The 20,377-nt window shown below is 37.5% G+C and overlaps 3 protein-coding genes across 5 annotated transcripts; 1 reads left to right on the top strand and 2 right to left on the bottom strand.

Annotated features, from left to right (window-relative positions):
• Window positions 1-2,047: 2,047 nt before the first annotated feature.
• On the bottom strand, window positions 2,048-6,796 carry LOC105396637. The gene is made up of 9 exons (XM_011568642.3): window positions 6,466-6,796; window positions 6,040-6,192; window positions 5,736-5,888; window positions 4,628-4,790; window positions 4,059-4,294; window positions 3,575-3,692; window positions 3,293-3,486; window positions 2,751-2,880; window positions 2,048-2,471 (listed from the first exon to the last, which is right to left on the bottom strand). The coding sequence occupies exons 1-9, from the start codon at window positions 6,595-6,597 to the stop codon at window positions 2,074-2,076; spliced, it is 1,677 nt and encodes a 558-aa protein (XP_011566944.3). The 5' UTR covers window positions 6,598-6,796; the 3' UTR covers window positions 2,048-2,073.
• A 738-nt stretch (window positions 6,797-7,534) lies between these two features.
• Window positions 7,535-15,830, bottom strand: LOC105396639 (ell-associated factor Eaf). Its single transcript, XM_048624603.1, has 9 exons — window positions 15,630-15,830; window positions 14,712-14,839; window positions 14,001-14,093; window positions 13,202-13,340; window positions 12,801-12,934; window positions 12,230-12,356; window positions 11,029-11,296; window positions 10,568-10,688; window positions 7,535-10,278 (listed from the first exon to the last, which is right to left on the bottom strand). Exons 2-9 carry the CDS (start codon window positions 14,806-14,808, stop codon window positions 10,205-10,207), a joined length of 1,053 nt encoding a protein of 350 aa, XP_048480560.1. The 5' UTR covers window positions 14,809-14,839; window positions 15,630-15,830; the 3' UTR covers window positions 7,535-10,204.
• Window positions 15,831-16,108: 278 nt separating this feature from the next.
• LOC105396636 (protein-L-isoaspartate(D-aspartate) O-methyltransferase) lies at window positions 16,109-20,208 on the top strand. Of its 3 annotated transcripts, none has more exons than XM_011568639.3 (7): window positions 16,109-16,346; window positions 16,428-16,564; window positions 16,703-16,928; window positions 17,213-17,298; window positions 17,480-17,557; window positions 17,832-17,919; window positions 18,654-18,936. In XM_011568639.3, exons 1-7 carry the CDS (start codon window positions 16,223-16,225, stop codon window positions 18,755-18,757), a joined length of 843 nt encoding a protein of 280 aa, XP_011566941.3. In that variant the 5' UTR covers window positions 16,109-16,222; the 3' UTR covers window positions 18,758-18,936. The 3 variants fall into 3 exon arrangements, with proteins under 3 accessions (XP_011566941.3, XP_011566943.2, XP_011566942.2); XM_011568641.3 differs by lacking the exon at window positions 18,654-18,936 and adding an exon at window positions 20,049-20,208 and having other exon boundaries at window positions 16,110-16,346; XM_011568640.3 differs by lacking the exon at window positions 18,654-18,936 and adding an exon at window positions 19,161-19,435 and having other exon boundaries at window positions 16,110-16,346.
• Window positions 20,209-20,377: the final 169 nt, after the last annotated feature.

Raw genomic sequence — 20,377 nt, 5'->3', positions numbered from 1 at the left:
AGTATAACATAAGACGTTATCAGTAAAAAAATATACTGGAAAAATAAAGAAGATACATTAACTCAGTGGTCAGCAGAAATGGCCTTAAAAAATTTCAAGTAAAAGAATTCAACGCGTTGACAAAGTTTCAATTAGAACTTTCTTTTGCCCTTCGAGCTTCTCTCAGCCAAAAAAATGTTCCTGTGGGAACTACGGAATAAAGATTAGATCATTGTATTTATAAATAATTTTACTTGCTATTTAGTAAATCATTTCCAAAACCTGACGAGCCGTCGTCGATTGTAGAGCTCAGAAACACAAATAATATTTATTATAATTGTAAGTCCACATTATAAAAATACTTATATTATGATATTCCTAAGGTACCTGCATATAATTAAATGCACAGTAATTCACTATACCAAAGCGGAGGTATTCCAAACCAATTGTAATTCATAATACCCAACAACTTTGTAACATACAACCCGTCTGTGTTCCGTGTCCGAAGCACATTTAGTAACACAAAGTGAGTTTAAACAATAAATAAGTTAAAAGTGATGAGCCTCCGTGGGTGTAATGTTATTATGATGTTGCATAAGATTGGAGACGCGCCGCCGGCGCCTCGCCCCCGTGGGACGCCCCCGCGCTCGTGGGTTACTATTACTAATACACTGGGCAGTGGAATACTTTGGTTGTATTTCTATTTGAAGATGATTTGCTGCAGGAAAGACGGCCATAGATGCAGTTACCCTGATTACACCTACCGAGTAGATTGGCTGAGGCCTGCCGTTCTTTGGTCGAGGAATCGGCCGAGAATACTGTCTCGCCTAGGCTAGGTGTAACAAGGGTAATAATAATATGCTGTTATCGTTTATGTATCGTACCTACTTCGACAAAATCAGAAGAGGACTTCCCGACTTACCTACTCTTAAGCCAAGTTTATATTTTTTCCATGCCTATCTTCATCTTGACGTGAATCCAACAGCCCGACAGCCAGACCAACGATTGGAGGATACATCAGAGGCGCGGCCACAGTGTGAAGTCACTGGCCGCAGCGACCCCTCGCCACCCCGAACACCGCAGAGATAAAACCGATTGATTGGCCAATGCGGTTGAGTCTGCAACATTCTCACGGTGCTTTCTCTATTTTTACTCTGTGACCGCAGGGATCCGTCTGATGTCGCGACAGTGTGAGTCGGCGCCTATACAGGGTGGTGCAAGTCTAGTATGAATAAAAAAGAATGCTTAGCAAAGTCACGTGCACGTGACCAACAAAGCATCCATAGAGAAAAAATTGCGTATACTTACCTACTCAAGTTTGTTCATTAGGAACCCCATGTTCAGAAGTCCCACTCCTTTTCGGCTTAGTTTACTTAACATTTTTTGTACACTCTGTATAGTAAAGTGTATGTTTTTTCCACCTTGATTCCCAAGTGGAACTATTTTTTTCATGAGGCGACGATCAGTTTCCAAGTTCTCTACCGTTAATACATTGTAATGTACCTGGTGGATGTTTCTATTGTCATAATGAAAACTTCCTCTATAAGTTTAAGTTATAAGTTTAAGCCACGTGTCTGATGATCACAGATTTAAATTAGCATCCTGTGGGCCAAATCTGGCAGTTTTATTAACAATGAAATGCAATACCATTCTTTCAGATAAAATTACAGTAGATGTCAGTAGTTAATAATCGTAAATTGTTCTCCTTTTAATATTTTCTCCTGAATTTATCGACCTTATTGACACTTTAAAATTGGTTTAAAATTGATGCTGTTATATAGAAATTTCAACTTTTTGACTTACGTAAAGAGTCGAAACCTGTGTGTTTCAAAGTAAATTTTACGCCGAATGGAAAATCAATTTTATTGTGGAAAAGGAAATGAAAGCTAATTTTTAGTAGTTGTAGGCAGTGTTCATTCAGTACCAATTTATTAACTACTGATTAATCGGGTATCGGAATAGTAAAAAATACCTTTTTTAGGGGTTAGCTTATTTGTAAGCCTGTACTGTTGACTAGAACAAAACGAAGAAGCTGAAACTGAAACTACGTAAATAAAACTAAACACCATTAAACATATCACAATCGATTTACTTTCACAACATGTACGTTCCAAATATAGGAAATGGTTTGCAGTTATTGTTGAGCCTATACCTAAATCTGTTGAGTAGACCACACGCCACCGCCACGCCATTAACCGACCGATTTACGTTGTATATTGGTCTCTGCATGTGCGCCTGCGCCGCTCTGTCCTTTTTCACTGGCAAGTTTCTAAAACTTTTCACTTTAACAGGTATCCTACAGAGTATTCTTTCAGGTTTGAAGCGCACGGGCTCGAATACGGCCTCTCTGTGAATGCTGCTTTCTAATATTCGATTTCTAGGGAACAGCTTTACTTTTGACCTCCTCGATAATGTTTTGAATGGCAAATACGGCATCTCGTCTTCTGATTGGCTGTCTTGTGATGTGGCGTCCGTTGGGGGTTTCTTTGGTTCTGTAAATAGTAATTGTACACTATAATAAGAGCTTTGATTTGCTTTAGTATCTATCTATCTATGTATTTGTGTAGATATATCAGCTGTCCGACACCCACACAGGTTCTGCCTAGCTATATATTTATTACATATATATTTATTTGATGGCGTTACGTATAAGGCCTCGTCCTAACATTCGACTGGCCGAAACTGTTGAAATCTAGCATCTACCAATGGATTTTTTTCTATATGGAATTTAAATAAACATACCATGCATCAAATTTAACGGTTAAATGTACCTGGTATAGGGAACAAGGTGCGCCGCGGCATCACAGAGTCGCCGAGCATCTCGTACAGAGTGTAGTCTGTGGCCACGTAGTCTTCTAGATACGTCGTCAGTTCAGATCTAAGCAAGCAGGTGGACGCATCCTGAAAATGTACATTATGTTAGCGATATTCTGAAAGCACCAAATTTTAATTTACTAATTTTAAAATCTATTTTTTTTTGCTTTAAAATTGACTGATTTGATAATGGGCAGTCAGCGACTGACGCTATTCTGACAGGCTAATTTCTTACCATGGCTATAAAAGCCAGGCCAACTAGAGCTGAGAGGGCCTACACAGTATTGGTTATTCGAAACCGTAGGGCAGCACTTGTACTGCTAGGTGGCGTCTTTCCCACGCCATACAATTTCCCGTTTAATCACCACTACTCGCATAAAGCATTCGGCCACCCCCAGAGTATTTGTCACCGAAATACTGTATTTTTATTTAGATGTCTTCTTACCTATCGCAAGTTGGAATCAATGAAAATCAATAATAATGATGTAGCTCGACTTACCAACGAGGTTTCCCTCAATCCCAATTGGATGTGGTTTTTTCTCGGCTCGTTCATAACGTCATCGATATAGTCTAAATGCTCCGACAGACATTCGATAAGCGCCGGTCTGCCTAGCGCCGTAAGGCACTTAATCATTTGAGCAGTCAGTTGTGTTTTAGGCCCTTTTGAGAGGTAGTCGAAAAGAATCTCCTTACCTGTAAGTTGTGATTATGTTAGTAAATAAATTAATATGTACTTGGCTATGTAAACAACTTACTAATAGTGCAATGCAATTCTTCTTACCCATGGATGCAAAAGATGGCCATGTTCTTGTGATTTTTGTTAATACTGCTACCATTTTCTCTGATAAACTACCGTTACTTAAAATATTAGATACCATCACAGGAAATAAGCGTTGAAACTGAAAAAGACAAAAATAACATTATTAAAAACCTATAAACATACCGAATTTAAAAATTAAGGGATGATCTTATCATTGAACATAATATGATTTATTTTAGGCCTCCTGTGAATAATGATGGTGTAAAATAAATAATTAGTGTTCAGTACAGACACGCATGCTCGCACAGCGAGTTGCTCACAGGAGTTTTATATCGTGGATGTCCCTAGTAGAGGCTCAGCCTATAACTTGCCGGAATATCAAAGTTTGGACAGAAAGATGTCCAAAGTTTGATATTCCGGCAAGACCACAGAGAGAGTAGCGTTTAGATATGTAGACAGTAAAAGTCTCTGTTCTCTTTGGAATTTATGTAACAAGATATCCTACCTGTTGTTGAATATTCGTGTCCAAACTGCATGGGTTTGAACAAAGGGCGTCCATCATATCCAACACATTGCACTGTAGAGGCTTCTTAGCAGGAACATTGAGAGCCTTGAGATTATCGTCATTTAATACTAACACAGCTAGGTTGAACAGATTTGGGAATATCGGCCCAATGCGAGTATTCGTTGTGAGATCTTGTACTGCTATGTCTTTTAATTTCTTCTTCAGGTTTAGAATTGCTGAAAAGAAAAACAAAATAGTTTAGAAAAATATTATGTCTGGAAACAAAATTTGTTTTGAAAATGAGATTTTGATATCTTAGGGGTAATGCATTACTGTAAATGATACAATTTGTATGAATCATGCTATCAGAGTGGAAAGATGGCTCTAATTACTTCTACCCTGGACAGTATCCTATCACCATAAACAAGTTTTAACCATATTTAACAGATATTTGTCAGGGTATTTCACAGATATGTCGATGTATATTGCCTATTCCGGGTAATACAGTATGACTTGATGATATAAAGAGATTTTATATTTATTCATGTGTGTAACACTGTGTATCTTACCTCTTGCTACTTTAGTATAATAATTCTGCAATGGCACACTCAGGTTACTGTTGCTACTGACACTCTTCTCGTCCGTGATCCATTCTACGGACAATGTGGGCAGACTGGCATAGACATAGCTTTGTGTTGTCATTGCACACTCTGTTACATTCTGAAGTGTTTCCTGAAATTTGAAGACATATGTTTATTAACTAAATATTATTGTGAGAAAAATAAGCAAAGAATACACAAGTATGTAAATAAATAAATTAGATAACTACTATTTGTTAAATTATATGTACGTAAGTGGTCTGAAAAGTTTCCGACCTCAACGTGAAGATGGTAGCACACATCAATGAAAGTCAGGGAATGTAATTATGCATTTTTTGAAAGCAACACTTCAAAGTTTCAGCCATTTTTGACGCGCGGTTTATATTTTACAGTCGTTTGAGTGAGTCGATGTGAGCATTTCTGTTAAAATGGAAAAAATCGAGTATCGAGCTGTCTTAAAATATTTGTTTTTGAAAGGGAATGCCCCTACGCAAATCAAAGATGAGTTAGATTCTGTGTCCATCCGTCATTTACCACAGTAAAATTTTGGGCAGCCGAATTTAAATGTGGTCGTAAGAGCTTCGGAGATGATGAACGTTCGGGACGTCCAAAAACTGCAACTACTGACGATAACATCGCTAAAGTTCACCAAATGGTGTTAGATGACCGCCGAATTAAAGTGAGAGAGATAGCAGAGGCAATGAAAATGTCCAGGGAACGTGTTTGTCACATATTAAATCAAGATTTAGGCATGAGAAGGCTGTCCGCGCATTGGCTGCCGCGTTTGCTAACGTCAGACCAACGACGTGTTCGTATGAACATTTCCAATGCTCTGTTGGGGCAGTTTAGGCGCAATAAATCCGAGTTTTGGCACCGCCTAATTACTATATGAGAGAGTATGTAGAAGAATAAAAATAAATTTTAAGAAAAAAAATCTTGTATCTATGTTAGGTCGGAAACTTTTCAGACCACCCACGTATATCTTATATTTATTGCTGTACAGCACACATACTACATTCAATAACCACTTAATTTATATACTCATATACATATATATATACTTTCTTCTAACACTTACAACTTGGCAGCACAACTCCTCTTCACCGAATGTCACATAGTGGGGAGTGCAGGCTCCGACCACCGGGCTGGTATCCGATAGCATCAGAGTTGTGTTTACATCCCAGGCGTCAACTTGTGACTTCATCATCAACTCACTGCGAGCGGCAATAGTCTGGAACATTTGGGTCAATTTTTATAGATCAAGTCAAGTCAAGAAGTCTTAGAAACAAGACTTACTTCCAACCACTTAAGTACCTACATCTGTAAGCATCAAATGAATTTAATAAGTATTGTAATTAACATGTTTATAAAAATATACATACATGGATAATCTGTCGTAGCTTGTAACTGACGTCTTCGGCCAGGTTTGTAGCAGCATCAGTAGTGATCTCGGCCCCCACCTGCTCCGCCATGCACTGCACAGACTCAACACCGATGCCGGCATACTTGCCTTGTGATGAAGAAGAGGCACCATCCTAAAAACAGTGATATTTTTTATTGTAATTGTATCAAAGTCGCCTTGAAAGGCACATTATTTAATTTTCACATGCTTGATGTACGTACAACATCAAGATAGTATTTGTATTGTATAATATATTTGTATTTTTATCTTGTAACTTTACTTAAACTGTGTCCTTTATGTATACAGTATACAATAGGTATAGAAATAGTATTACTTTAAAGTGTTATTTGGTATACCTACTCATTACATTCAAGTGGGTTTTTAAAAGATAACCAAAATAATTTACCTTTTCAATAAGTGGCGGGGTATCGCACTGGCTGGATCCACCAGATTCTGATGCAACTGATCGGTTTTTGTCCCTGTCTCTGCTGCTATTTACCTTTTTAGAATGTGTTTTTAAACTTGTAGAATTAGACATTGCGATTAATTAACTTACAATAATTTGTGGGCTATACACTTCAATAAATAAGAACAAAACCAAATAAAATTACTGCCTTAACAATTATGTAGCTACTTTATAGAAACCCTTATAAAAAATAAACAAATTTTAATAAACTTAAATTCAGCATCACACACCAAAAAACATCATAGGCTTTAGGCTCTATAAATAATCTGTGAGTGTGACATTTTGGAATAACTGTCTTTAGTGTATGCGATATTTGACACTTCACACTGTACTCTCTAATCTGTGGTTGCCACATACTCAGAATAATAACCACAATATGGGGGGAGGGGGGGGGGGGGCGTGTAGATTAGAGAGCATATGTGCGCCATGGCCCATGACCACCTATGACCCGCCGAGTAGAAGCTTTTTCTGGCAAAAAGAGAACGAGAACGGAAAAGGAAACGCCATGTAAATATCATTCAATGACAGAGTCCAAATTCGTCATTTTTTTAAATAAATATAGCCAGTACAAGTGCCAATAGTGCCATACAAAACAACATACTCTGTGCATTTTTGATGATCATGTCCTTTTCATAGGAGCAGTATCGTATGACCTCATACCTCAGCCTCATACCTACATATTTATTTAGATACAGAAAACTTCATTATTATATTTTCGGAGGTTTTCATGCGATCATAGCCCATAACATCTTGTGGGTACCATAGAGTATATTTTTATACAGGGTAGCTCAGGGGGCATGGTCAGGTAAAACGTAGTGTTCTTTTCTCTATGGTCATAGGCATATGGGCATATGCATGGCATATGGGCAGGTTATATGAATGGATATCCCAGTTATATTATGCCTCTAGCATGAATGTTTAACATGATAAGTACACGGTAGTCATCCCATAAAGTCTCTGTTTATAAGTCTGCCTCAACGCCAAATGAAGATCTAACAAAAACAAAAAATTCACAAAATATTAATTTTATTTAAATATTTATTGCAAATGAAGAATTTAACATAATATGTAGGTATTCTTAACAAAATCAAACGAGCCTTAACACGAGAACTTATTAACAAGCTCTAACAATTCTCATAAATGTTTATTTCATAAGCTCATAAGATAATAAGAGACACAATAATTACAATCACTATTTTACAGTCATTTTAGATTTGCCATCTGTGTTGCCACTAGCGTATCGTAAAATATATGATTAAATTATTGAATCTGCTAAGATCTTAGCACTTATTAAATGCTTACTCTTAATAACATTCACAATCCATAGTGTAACTATGACATAGGGTAAAATAACCTTTATACTAAAGGAGTATGTATTAGGTAATGGCAAAAAATATATATCCAGAATTAAATTAAAATTTAATCTAGCGAGACTCCATGACCGTGCAACTTGACATTAAAAATAGTTAAAAATCACATACACTCTGGTCAATCTGAAAACAGTCCTCGATAAAAAATAGACAGATCTTACTTAATCCCTAATAGGACCATTTTACCTTCATATCTGAGTATCATCTTAAAACTATATAAAAACGTTAAATAGTTTTATTCATTTAAGCTTTCGATATCAAGTCAAGGTAATACAATATATTATTTACAAAAAATGGGTTACCTATTTCTGGTGTTCATTTTATCACTTTAATCGTTTAACGCTTATGTATTGTAAGTAATATGCGAATTTCATCAACAAAAATAAATCTAGTAAGTATAATTAAATAAATTCGTCAATGTAAGTGCTACAATTTCGTGAAAGTCTTGGCGAATTTGAAACTAGTTTAAGTTACAAAACGCCCTATTTACAAAAGTTTATCATTAGCAATACATATAGGTCAAGAGACGGTCTGATCTAAAACCTCTTACAATATCATAACGCTCTCAAGCAAGCTCTCTGAAAAAACCTTCGAATCAATATACAGAATACATATGCATACCTTATGTACATAATAATCGTCACAATATACAGACACTGCCAGAGCACAACCGAAGTAAATATATAATTACAGACTAGCTGGTGTCATAAGCTATTTTTTTTACATTGCAAGAGAGCCTAATCCCGAGCGTATCTAAATATATTAAGATTTAATTATTCTTACTTAAATAAAATTCCAATATATGTGCCCGAAAACGCCATTATTTGAGACTTTTTGACTTCAGAATTAGAAAGTTCGTTAGTATGTTAGCATGGTTTCTAGTATGGAAGACAGTAAAGTTCGTATTACGTTGAGCTTGATCGCATGGAGGATAAAAATGCGGTAGTAAACTTATGGCAGTGCAATAATCCAGTATTTAATTACTATTAACCCCGTGACAGATGCTGTAACCATAGTATTAATTTGCGTATTTTTCTCAGTAGTAATGAGTACGTGACTGTATTTTTATCTAAACATATTCATCAATAGCCAACAATCGACCACTGCTGACACATGCCTCTCCAAGAAGTGTATATTTTGTTGTGGGTAAAATATATTTATTTCATTATACATAACATACATAATAGAAGGACTTATTTATTTTTGCTTCCTACAAAAAGCAGAATTGTTTAGGTCGGTACATATTGGAATTCGGCCATCAGAATAATAGGCACAAACTTGGTGTTTTTACTTTACTTACACATCCGATAAAATAAAATAAAACCCTAATGTATTTAATTATTTATGTCTTCTAATTAAGTTCGCGAATTAAACCTACAACTGACCAAAATATTGTTCGTATCGAAGACGAACAGTTGTGGGGAAAATATTAATATAAAATTTCGTATATCGGCGTGAATATCACGATTGTATTGTTATCTGATAATAAAGCATTTACAATTTAACTTTTAGGTCAATACCTATTCAAGACCGAAACGTGGCCACATATATATGTGAATGTCTATTCAGAATCTCTAGTTATGTGACCATAATTTTGATTGCAATGCCACTGTATGTTGCGACAATCTGTATTTGAGTTTTTTTTTAACTAAGTATTATTATGCAGATGATGGTGAAGGTCGTCCCTCACTATCAACAATATAAGTACAAGCTGAAGTGGTTTACTATATGTATAGGTAATATATAGTACTAAATTAAGTTTACATTTCAGGTTCAAGGAGTACGGGTATAAAAACATTATTATGTTCGCCTTTGTCATACAATGTTTGACGTAAAGCTCGCATCACACACTGTTAAGCCTGGATGTTTAGTAGACGTACATTGCGGACGGAATTTGTGTATGATAGATTCAAAAGTTACGCAAATATTATACAACAAGCCCAGAGCAATTTACGTCTGCTTAACACTAGCACTAAACAATGCGTGAATCGGGCTTATGAAGAAAAAGAAAAGTAGCATACAAAAAACACCAACCGTATAACCACGAAAATATTTAACAACGTTTACCGGGTGCTCAGAATGATATTTAACAGATTTATAAGGCATTCGACAGCGCTAAACATCAGTTGAACACTGTCAAGTTTTTGTGATAAGGCCCTGAACGGCTAGCTATTTAACCCGGTCCGCAGTGAAGTGACAGCAGTGTTGGTAACCTGTGGGCGGGGCGCGTACTCCGGACCGCTAGTGTCGGTGACCAGTGGGGCGCGCACTCCGGCCCGCTACGCGACGCCGCGGCGACAGTTCCGTCGTCAGTCGCTGTCGGAGCCCGACTCCGAGAGGCAGAGGTCGTCGTTTAGCACGTCTGTCGGTAGCGGGGCTGCACCTGAAAAAGTGGACAGTACTTTTAATAACAATACAATAGTAGCACAGAACCTAATATAAATCTGGGGTAAAAGAAGCCTGTCTCCTCTAAGGTAGCAGTCGCTCTGAAAGCGGTTAGATTTATTTGCCACAGACTGCACATGCCACTGATATTGAAATAAAGTGGAGAAGGTAAATCCACATAATTCTACAATATGTGCCATATGTTTCTGCATATTTTTGTTGTGTTCAGCAATCACTACTTCCAAGTTTTTTCACTGCCAAGCTAAATGAGACCCTACCACCCTTACCATTAGGCACAGTCGGCGGCGGCGCGGGCGCGTCGTTGTCGTCGCTATCGCTGTCACTGCCGGAGTCGCTGCCGCTGTCACTTGAGGAACTCGACGAGCTCTGATCCGCTACGCCGTGAGTCTGTGGACACGAATGTGGAATTGTTTATTTCCATAATATACTACACACATAATGTAGGGTGTTATGTTAAAATAAATAAGACTAAGGAGCCACCAAAAAGTTAACGAATATTAAATCTACGATCTCTTGCTCTGACATTATACCGTCAGATTAAGGGAGCAATAGATTTCAATATAATTAACTGTTTGGTGCAAGTCACCCTAAAACTGTCGGGTCACAGTCATAAAATCTGAAAAAAGCGCATACATTGTCCGCGCTCTACAATATCAAATCATGTACTTAGATAAAAAATATAAAAGCACATTTTAAGCAAATATTTAATTTCCGTATAAACACTCACCACAGAGTTCCCGAGGTCGGACCGCATCATCGGCTGACTCCTATCGACAGGCGGCATTCGCTCCTGGTACACTTTCTCTTCCCTCCGCTCTTGCTCCCTTCGTTCTTGCTCCCGTCGCTCTGGCTCCCTTCGCTCGGGCGCTCGCGGGGGTGCGGGGGGCGCGGGGGTGTACCCGTTGTGCGGCGGGGGCGGGGGCGCGGGCGCCGGCGCCTCGTCGAAGCCTATCATTGGTAGAGACGCTAGCGTGCTGTTGCCGCCCGCTGACCAACTGTGGAGGGTTTAATGGAAGGTGAGAACGGGTGACAGTAATTTTGCATATAAATTAATTTATATGTTAGATTGTGTTAGCTGCCGATGTTCCTTATTCAACAAACAAAGAGATGATTGCTTATGTAATCGTAGCACAAGATATTAATGTTTATGTACCGCAGGTATTTAAATTCAATCATTGTAACTCTGAGAAGGTTCAAGTTACTTTGTCATAGACACAATACACCTGATGTTAATGTACGATAAATTACGATAGAACATTCTAGCACCGCTCTATGCTGACCGCACACCGTTAGGGCTTGACCAAAGAATACTCAGATTCAAACTCTGATTATTCAAGCGCCGCATGTGTGTTTCTCCACGTCTAGCCATAGAAAGCGCGGCAGAAATTGCGTCCTATACGAATGCTATGTGCTGCAGACGCGTCGCACGCCCTGTTTGGTCATGCCTTTTAGAAACCAAAGCCTCAAACACATTACAGCCAGTATAATAACATTACATACCCAGGAGCCTGCGGCGGCGAGGTCTTCTGTCTGGGCGGGGAGCGCACCATGTTGGGCGGCGTCTTCTGCACCGCGTCACCGTAGCGGGGCATTCGAGCGCTGATTGTACACTCAGTTTTATAAGTAGCTGGACACTTTTGTACCTTTTCAAACTCATAAACCGCCTCTCAAGTCTCTCAGCTCATTCAAACAATTATGGTTTGTTAGGTTGAAAAGGTACAAGAGTGTCTTGCTACTAATGAAGCTGACCGTACAAGCGCTTGGTCCGTATTTCTCTCTCTAGCTAGACAAAGCACGGCAGAAATTGTGTCTTACGAATGCTGCGCGCTACAGTCGCGTTGTACGCCCTTTTTGGTCATGCCTTTTAGAAACCAAAGCTTCACATCCACATCCACACACATTACAGCCAGTACAATAATATCACTTACCCAGGAGCCTGCGGCGGCGAGGTCTTCTGCCTCGGCGGGGAGCGCACCATGTTGGGCGGCGTCTTCTGCACCGCGCCGGAGCCGTAGCGGGGGGCGCTGGACGCCGCCTGCGGGGCGCCCGGGCCCGCTGTGAATAATAATGTAGTGGTTGATGAAAAATTCTTAGTGGAGGAAAAGTTCGAGAGGGTGTTGCCAAAGTAGTAAGTATATAAGAAAAATGAGTCAACTGAAGTGGTGTAGAAAGCCGAAAGGAAACGAATTTTCAGGTATTTTTTTATCCGACGACATTTAATTCGTGAATTAAAAACTAGATATTTAAAGCAACATTTTTGTTTCGCTTTTGATTTTTTGCAGTGCATAGAACTAAAATAGTAAAGAATCAGACCCTGAGTCACTCCCTTTCGGCTAACCATACCCTTTTTTTAAACCCCGTAAAACAATTGAAAATAGGTTAGCGAGAGGTATCTACATCTTGAGAAACGGATCTTAAAGGGTGACATTATGATACGAAAACCGTATTATTTCAGTGAAAAATCTTGTATCCTACAAGTGTAATATATAGCATGATTACCGGCAAGCGCGCTCGTGTGTGAGGTCCCCCGCTTGTTGGTGGCGACCCGCGTCCGGGACGTGGACCGCTGCGTGGTGTTGGTCAGCTCTGACGTCACCGGGGTCAACGGCCGCGCCTTCTGAGCTGACTCTTGTCTGTAATAAGATAGGGTATGAAAGTTATGGAATAGCTCGTGGGTATTGTGCTTTTGTTTCTTTCTTTTGTTCCTTTTACGGAAAGTTGCCTGTAAAAGATCGCTTTTAGTGATAAGGCTAGTGTACATTACATCATGTATATTACACCCTGGGCAGACAGAGACTGAATGTCGCTAGTCTGACTTGCCAATCCTTTCACCATAATGGTAAACTCTAGTGTAGCTTTTGTGTCTGTCACCTACACAATAAGAAGAAAAACAAACGAACCTCGTCTTTTTAACTTGTATATTGCTGGAGAGCTTCTCGAGGGTGATCTCGCCGGTGACGCGGTCGATGATGAGCACGCACTCCTTGGTGTAGGGCCGCTGGCTGCCCTTGAACACTGTGTGCGGCACCCCCGCGCCATCTGGTGGTAATTGGTGGAACTAATTTAGATTAAGGGCCACTTGCACCAACATATTAAATGTAGATTTGTGCCATAAATTTATATGGACTGACGTTTCTTAAATCGAGATTAGACACTAAATCTAGATTTAATACTTTGGTGTATGTCACCCTTAGGGATTGGGAATTGGAACTTTTTGGGTCCAATACGAAATTGGCTTGTCATCCTCCATGGTTTCTGACACTTCTTAACACACTAAGTGCCAATTTCACCATAGTGGGTTAGAGCATAACCAGGGATTATTGGTTGACTTTAGACACATCTGTCAAGAATTTTATATGGAGATGACGTATAATTGATGAACCAATCTCTGGTTACGATCTAACCGACTATGGCGAAATTGGAGCTAATTAAGGCTCGTCTTGTGGATTTGGCATGCATGGAGTACTCGTGTGCGTTATTAAGCTATAGATGAATTGATAGACATGATGTTGAGTTGTTACTGGCTTGACGTAAGAATATAAACATACAATATACATGACATTTTTAGCACATTGGTACCAGGAGATGACACACCTGTCCAGAGAGTTATTCAATTTTGACTTCATTGTGACAAAGTCCTGTAATCGAAGGGATGGTGATAGAAGTCGTGAAGAAAGAGTATAGTCAATCGGTCCTTACCTAAGTGTGGCACTGTGACTGTCACTTGATTATTAGTGCCAACATCCACCGTCGCCATCTTGTTAACATCCACTGAAGCGGGTTTGAAATCATCTGTAAAATATGTATGTATTTTAAAGAACTTGCACCAAACCTAACTACGAACACTGTATACAATACCATGCTTGAGAATGCTGATATTAATTACAAATTTTAGGACCAATGCAGATTTAAGCCATATAAAGAATGAAGTAGAGAAATGTTACTGTATGAATTATTTATAACAAATACATTCAATGATTTCATTTCATCACTTAATATATTTTTATTTTTAAACCTACTAATTTATTTTTACCTGTACTTTATAAATAAATAAGTTTTTCCATAATCATTTAGGTAACAATTGTGTGTCCATACCCTTATTGCAGCAAAGTGATAAGTGGAAGATAAGAAGTAGTATAACATGCGAACAAATTCTTAAGAACAATGAGTAGATGTGGTTTTCTTTTTAGTAAGTTTTTTGTTTTATTTGCAGTACCTACTACTCTCTTTACTCTTGCTGTTTTGCAAATAATTCATAAATTACACTATATTTTTAATTTAATAAATTAGGACTGACCAGTGTTGTTTTATGCATCTTTAATGGTTCAGATTATGTTTGTCTGCACATCACATATTTTCTACTAATATGATTCTACTACTACTAGTAGTATTCTACTATAGATTACTTACATTTAATGGTATGGTATTGTGACGCCTTATTGTTGGTGAAGCTGGCACCTAATTTGAGCTCTCTCACATCATAGTTCAAACTGTGCTTGTCAGCCATTTTTACTCACGGCTAGTGCCCCATAAGTCACCTGGAAAATGAAACATATTTGATTATAATTTAAAATGTAATCAAATTTATGACAGTAGGATTGGAAATATGATGATTATGATCCATACTATGAACAGCTTGTTTGCAACCATTGCAATGATGCTGACATAAAGTGCAAGATCCCTTATACAACCCCAAAAGGGGTTCCAATGAAGATTTTAGGATCATTTGTATTAAAAGCAAGTATATAAGTACAATAACAATTGCATGGTGTTGCTATTTGGTACTGATACTTTCACATTTAAGCATGGATTATCCAAAATGAACTAATGATGTTTGAATGTACAGGTTTAAAGCCTGATTATAAGCAGTTACACTGATATAATGAATAATTCTAATTTATTGCGGAGTATCTACTGAACATCTGACTTGACCTTTTAAAATATCCAAAGAGTCACTTCATTTTAAGTAGACATGGACCACTAAACTTGTGTTTTTTATATCAAAGATTTTAAAATATACTGACCTAAAACACATACATTTATTGAGTAACATTAATAATCTAGACTGGATCAATTATTATGATGTGGGTCTTACAGCCAAGGTGTTATCTACATTTAAATAGGCAGGTATTAATACCACTGATTATGAGAATTTATAGGTGCCACATTATGGTGATATTTAGCTGAAATCACCAAATATTGACGTTCAATCGATATAATACCATTCCTTTAGTGTAAATACAAGAGGGACAGTAATTTTATTATGCATACGTTAGCTAAAATTGATGAAATATGGCAATGAGAACCAATGAGATAAAAACAACTTACCTTTACTTCTGCCGACGTTTTAAGGGTTTGTGAGTTATGCGATAAAAAGTACCATAATATTACGATTAGTTAACTGTAATTTCTATAATAATTGAATCGTACAATTCTAAAATAGCGTTAAAACTTGATCATGAAATATTTCTCTCGACCTAGTTCTCATGACGGCTGATTACGCTGCCATCTGTTAGCAAAATGGGAGGAAGTAACTCACTATCACTTTTCTTTCCGAACGAACTTCTTAGAAGTGTAGGATTTTTTTTATTCATTAATACACTGATGGATTTAGAAACATAAATCAAATTAAAATTAAACCTTTGTATTGAGATAGATTCGTTCTAATAAAATTATTACAAATTGGTAGGTCTCTCCAAGTTATTTTACCTTGCATAGAACTTGCATAAAACTGTACACGTTCAGAAAAAAAATCTAATTCCAGCTGTCAAATCAAGGCAACTGTCACTACGTTCAATTGTCAAATGATCTGTCAATGTCCTGTCAAGAAGTGTCAAGGCAAAGATCATAGTCCAAAAAAATAACAAAAACACTGAGAAATTTCGATTACAATAAATTTGTTTCCCGGTTCGGAGTATTTTATGAATAGTCTTTTAAGACCTAATTGTGGTACACTGGTTTTCCTTTCAGCAACACTGTTACTGGCCAGAATGGCTTGGAGAAGCCATGGCACTAACAACGCTGACATGGTCAGAAATCTTAAAGGTAAGTGGATAGATTAATGTTATACGATGATTGGTGATCTCAGCTGCACTAAGTTTTGAATATTTACTTATTTTGTTTCAGCTAATGGTATTATAAAATCAGACAGTGTGTATAATGCTATGTTAGCTGTGGACCGTGCTCATTATTGTCCAAATTCTCCTTATGTTGATGCTCCCCAGTCTATTGGATACTCTGCCACGATTAGTGCACCCCATATGGTAAGAGGAGATTAAATTGCATTTATTTCTTCATTCAATAAACAATTTTATTTAAGCATACACAATGCCATACACAATAAACATAGACAATAAAATCAATATTGGATCTAAAACTTTTGAACTTTCTTTTCTCCACAGCATGCACTGGCCTTAGAACAATTGAAGGACCACCTCCTCCCGGGTGAAAAGGCCTTAGATGTGGGATCAGGATCCGGCTACCTTGTGGCCTGCATAGCCAATATGGTGAATGAAACTGGGCAAGTGATCGGCATAGAGCATATACCAGAACTAGTCACACTTTCAGTTAACAATCTTAATGCTGACAAGCCTGACTACCTCAAGAGTAATAGAGTTAAAATAGTTGGTAAGCATTTCAATGTTGTAGCTTAAATGAATCGTTATTGAGAAATTTCAGATTAGCCTAAAATAATATTTATATTTATTTTATAGTCTAGTAGAATAAGAAGGCAACCCAACGATGGGAGGGAGTGCCTAAAATGCTATAAACACACTCCAAACAACAGCTTATGGTCACTCAGGCTCAGGACCGATTGCTTGTTAAACAGATTACAAAAAATAAAATAAATTATAGTCTAGCTAGACAGATGTGCTTGGTACTTATGTTGAAACTTATGGTTATTATTCCAGTTGGTGATGGCAGGCTGGGTTATCCCGAGGGTGCTCCATACAGTGCCATCCATGTTGGAGCCGCTGCACCTACAATACCTGAAGCTGTAAGTTAAATATTCATTCTTCTAACACATCAGCTACAAATACAAAGTAGTCTATTAGATATTTATGTACAATTAAGATAAAGAACTGAATACCTAATTAAAAGAAGATACTGCAGTCTTACAGTAAAAAAATCCCTTATTTATTAAATCTTTGAACAATATTTGAACTTTCTCTTTCCAGTTAATTGAACAATTGAAGAATGGTGGTCGACTCGTTGTACCAGTGGGGCCCAGAGATGGGGAGCAAATTCTGACACAGGTAATGTTAAAAACAATGGCAATGGTCCCACTTACATGAATCACAAAAATTATTCCTCAATCTTATTATAAAAATATCCACACTAAAAATATCCATATATCAGTTTTCTTTCTTCATTAGAGACTGTACAACCCCCCCCCCCTTATCCTCTACACTATTACTAGCGCCATCTACAACTGTAGAATTCGTTTTTACTAAAAATTCAGGAAAACCCTGTATGTTACGATATTTCCGAATACACTCAATGTTCTATAAACGTGTTGATTGCTTACAGATCGACAAAGCTATGGATGGCACCACGACGCTGAAGAAACTCATGAGTGTGGTCTTTGTCCCCCTCACGGATAAGGATAACCAACTACGTAAGTCACGTTAGGAATGTCATCACATTGTCATTCATGCTAAGGTTAGGTAAGGTGGAAATAAATATGGAAAGATTGTGCTGTTGGTCACAGTTTGGAGCTTCATTTGCCTTCATTGAAGGTTTAGCATACAGCCACGCGGTCGTGCCACTGCGGCTATGTAGAACCTTGCAAAAAAACAGAGTCGAACTAACTATACATTTAAATGTTTCTTATGTAAATATTGTGGGTAATAAAAACATTAAGATGGAAAAGTCGTTGCACTAATAATTTAATCCTAATAATATCGAGGAAAGAGGAACCGTAGCTAAGTAGCTCTTACTGGCTCTTACCTAACTTATCTTTATGTTCAATCAATAGGGCATATTTAATTCAATAGGTTATATTATATTATAACACAATAACAATCTACAGATTACGATTCGGATGACGAAGACGACTAGCCATCTTCCTTTAATATCTAAGCTCAAATCTGGAAGATATTGCTATTCTATTATGTTAGTGTAGTAACCTTACCTACTTTTATCTATCCACCATTTAATTGAGTTAGGCACGTTTTATCTATGTTGATAGACTTCTTATTCCAATGACTTTAGGCAGCGGACTAGTTGGTTTTATGGCTATTCTGATATGCTGTAATGGCTGATGAATTAACGTCCTGCATTCGATTAATTGTTTATTATGAGATTAAAGTTAGAAGTGCTGGATTCAGCTATGTCCTGTGTTCATTGTAGAGGCGGGCGCCAGCTCCCGGCCTCGTTTCGCAAGGATTGCCAGGAGGATCCTCCTCTATCAATACGCGAAGACAGTCTTGCGACAACGGTTGGAGAATAAATAGACGTAGAACTGAAATGTTGTAGAAAGATTTAGGGTTTAATTTTGTAGTACATTTATACGCTGTGGTTTCTTGTTTGAATATCCTGAAGGGATTTAAAGATAGGACGTGATGATGAGGTGTCGTATACCTAGTGATTATTTATGTTTACTCACAAATAAAGTCAGTACCTATTTATGTCATGTCTTGTTTTACTGAAATTAGATGCTATCCGAACTGTGTTAGTTATGGTTTAGGTACAAAGGAAAAATATATGGGACAGTGAAGGTAGGATATGTATATGTAGTAGGTTGGAACAAATATTAAGAAGTATATGTATAGCATCACATTCATTAGGATACAGCATTTCAATCATCCGATACCCGATGAATCCATGGCTACAGCTAAGTATATCCTGTCTTTGTAGAGTCGAATGTAATTCACCGCTTCGTCGCGAGGGTTGCCAGGCGAATGCTCCGCTAAATATTCGAAGATGGTTCTCCGACCAATAGACTACTCATCCTAATCTAATTATGATAAAACCTATCGACCCAAATATTTGGAAACGAACTGCGGTAGAAAGATGAAGATTCCTTGTGTTAACCCTAATATGTTCAATGATTTAATCGCTGTTTATGATCCCTTGATTTTAGAAATGTTATAGATAAACCAACTGTTATAATTAAAATACTAACAAATGAAGTCACTAGTTCTGTTGTACCATTCATTGAAACAATTTATTTATTTCCTGATGTATAATTTATTGTTTGTACCAACTTATGTAAGTTGGTATAAATAGATATTCTAGCATATTGATAGTCTCCTAAGGCAGTTTACCTCTAGCTGTAAGTCTGACCACATATGAACTGTATTCAGCAACTGCATGCAGATGCTTTATTCAACTGTATGCAGTTATACGTTCGACTTCAGTCCGTTTGTGGTCAGCCTAACAGTTGGTCTTCCTGCATCATCTATCTTTTTCACGCTGTATTTTGACAAAGTAGAAAAGTGTACTTAGGTACCTATAAATATTTATATAGTCTACTGTACCAACCTACCTACCTTATTCATACCAACACAAAACAAGGATTACTTAATACGTTTCCAACCACAGATGTTGGAAAAATACATTATAGGTAGCTAAGTCCTAGGTACCTACTTATGACAAAACTTTCCGTAACATTCGTATTACAGTAGGTACAGTTTTTGCATAACTTAACAGATAAATTACGACACATTTTGTGTGTGTATTGCCGGAACGGCTGATGTGTTATCTTCTGACCTCCTATATTAAATGCTTAACATTTGTTTTTAGGTCCTTGGCGTTGAATCCCTTCAGTCACACATAGGACTTAATCATATTCGATAGGTATTTAATTAGACAAATTAAATAAGATCCTAACTGTAATTGTCTTACACGGTTTTTTGTAAAATGTCATCTGTGATCTAAAAAAATAAACATTTCTGTAAATTAATAGGACTCTGTTATTGTAACACCCTTACGACTCTTCTTTCTGAATTATTTAGTTATGGTAGCTAATTTTCGTGACATGATCCAATCTAAAATATGATATAAATAGGTAGGTAAGTAAGTATAATACGGACAACATTTCCAGCTTGCAAAAATAATAACAAACACTTTCT

This window comes from Plutella xylostella, chromosome 12 (genome assembly GCF_932276165.1).
Source record: "Plutella xylostella chromosome 12, ilPluXylo3.1, whole genome shotgun sequence".
In the NCBI taxonomy this organism is placed as follows: domain Eukaryota; kingdom Metazoa; phylum Arthropoda; class Insecta; order Lepidoptera; family Plutellidae; genus Plutella; species Plutella xylostella.
This window is presented reverse-complemented; position numbering and strand designations above follow the sequence as displayed.

Bases quoted from the DNA above. Each gene is read 5' to 3' on its own strand.
- LOC105396637 (XM_011568642.3), bottom strand. From the start codon at position 6,597: ATGTCTAATTCTACAAGTTTAAAAACACATTCTAAAAAGGTAAATAGC. The intron at 6,193-6,465 runs GTAAATTATTTT...CACTGTTTTTAG, and splicing joins CCCCGCCACTTATTGAAAAG to GATGGTGCCTCTTCTTCATC. The intron at 5,889-6,039 runs GTATGTATATTT...CAAATGTTCCAG, and splicing joins AGCTACGACAGATTATCCAT to ACTATTGCCGCTCGCAGTGA.
- LOC105396639 (XM_048624603.1), bottom strand. From the start codon at position 14,808: ATGGCTGACAAGCACAGTTTGAACTATGATGTGAGAGAGCTCAAATTA. The intron at 12,935-13,201 runs GTTCGTTTGTTT...ATCTTATTACAG, and splicing joins ATACAAGTTAAAAAGACGAG to ACAAGAGTCAGCTCAGAAGG. The intron at 10,279-10,567 runs GTAAGGGTGGTA...CCACTTTTTCAG, and splicing joins GCCGCCGACTGTGCCTAATG to GTGCAGCCCCGCTACCGACA.
- LOC105396636 (XM_011568639.3), top strand. From the start codon at position 16,223: ATGAATAGTCTTTTAAGACCTAATTGTGGTACACTGGTTTTCCTTTCA. The intron at 16,565-16,702 runs GTAAGAGGAGAT...TTTTCTCCACAG, and splicing joins CGATTAGTGCACCCCATATG to CATGCACTGGCCTTAGAACA. The intron at 16,929-17,212 runs GTAAGCATTTCA...TTATTATTCCAG, and splicing joins TAATAGAGTTAAAATAGTTG to TTGGTGATGGCAGGCTGGGT.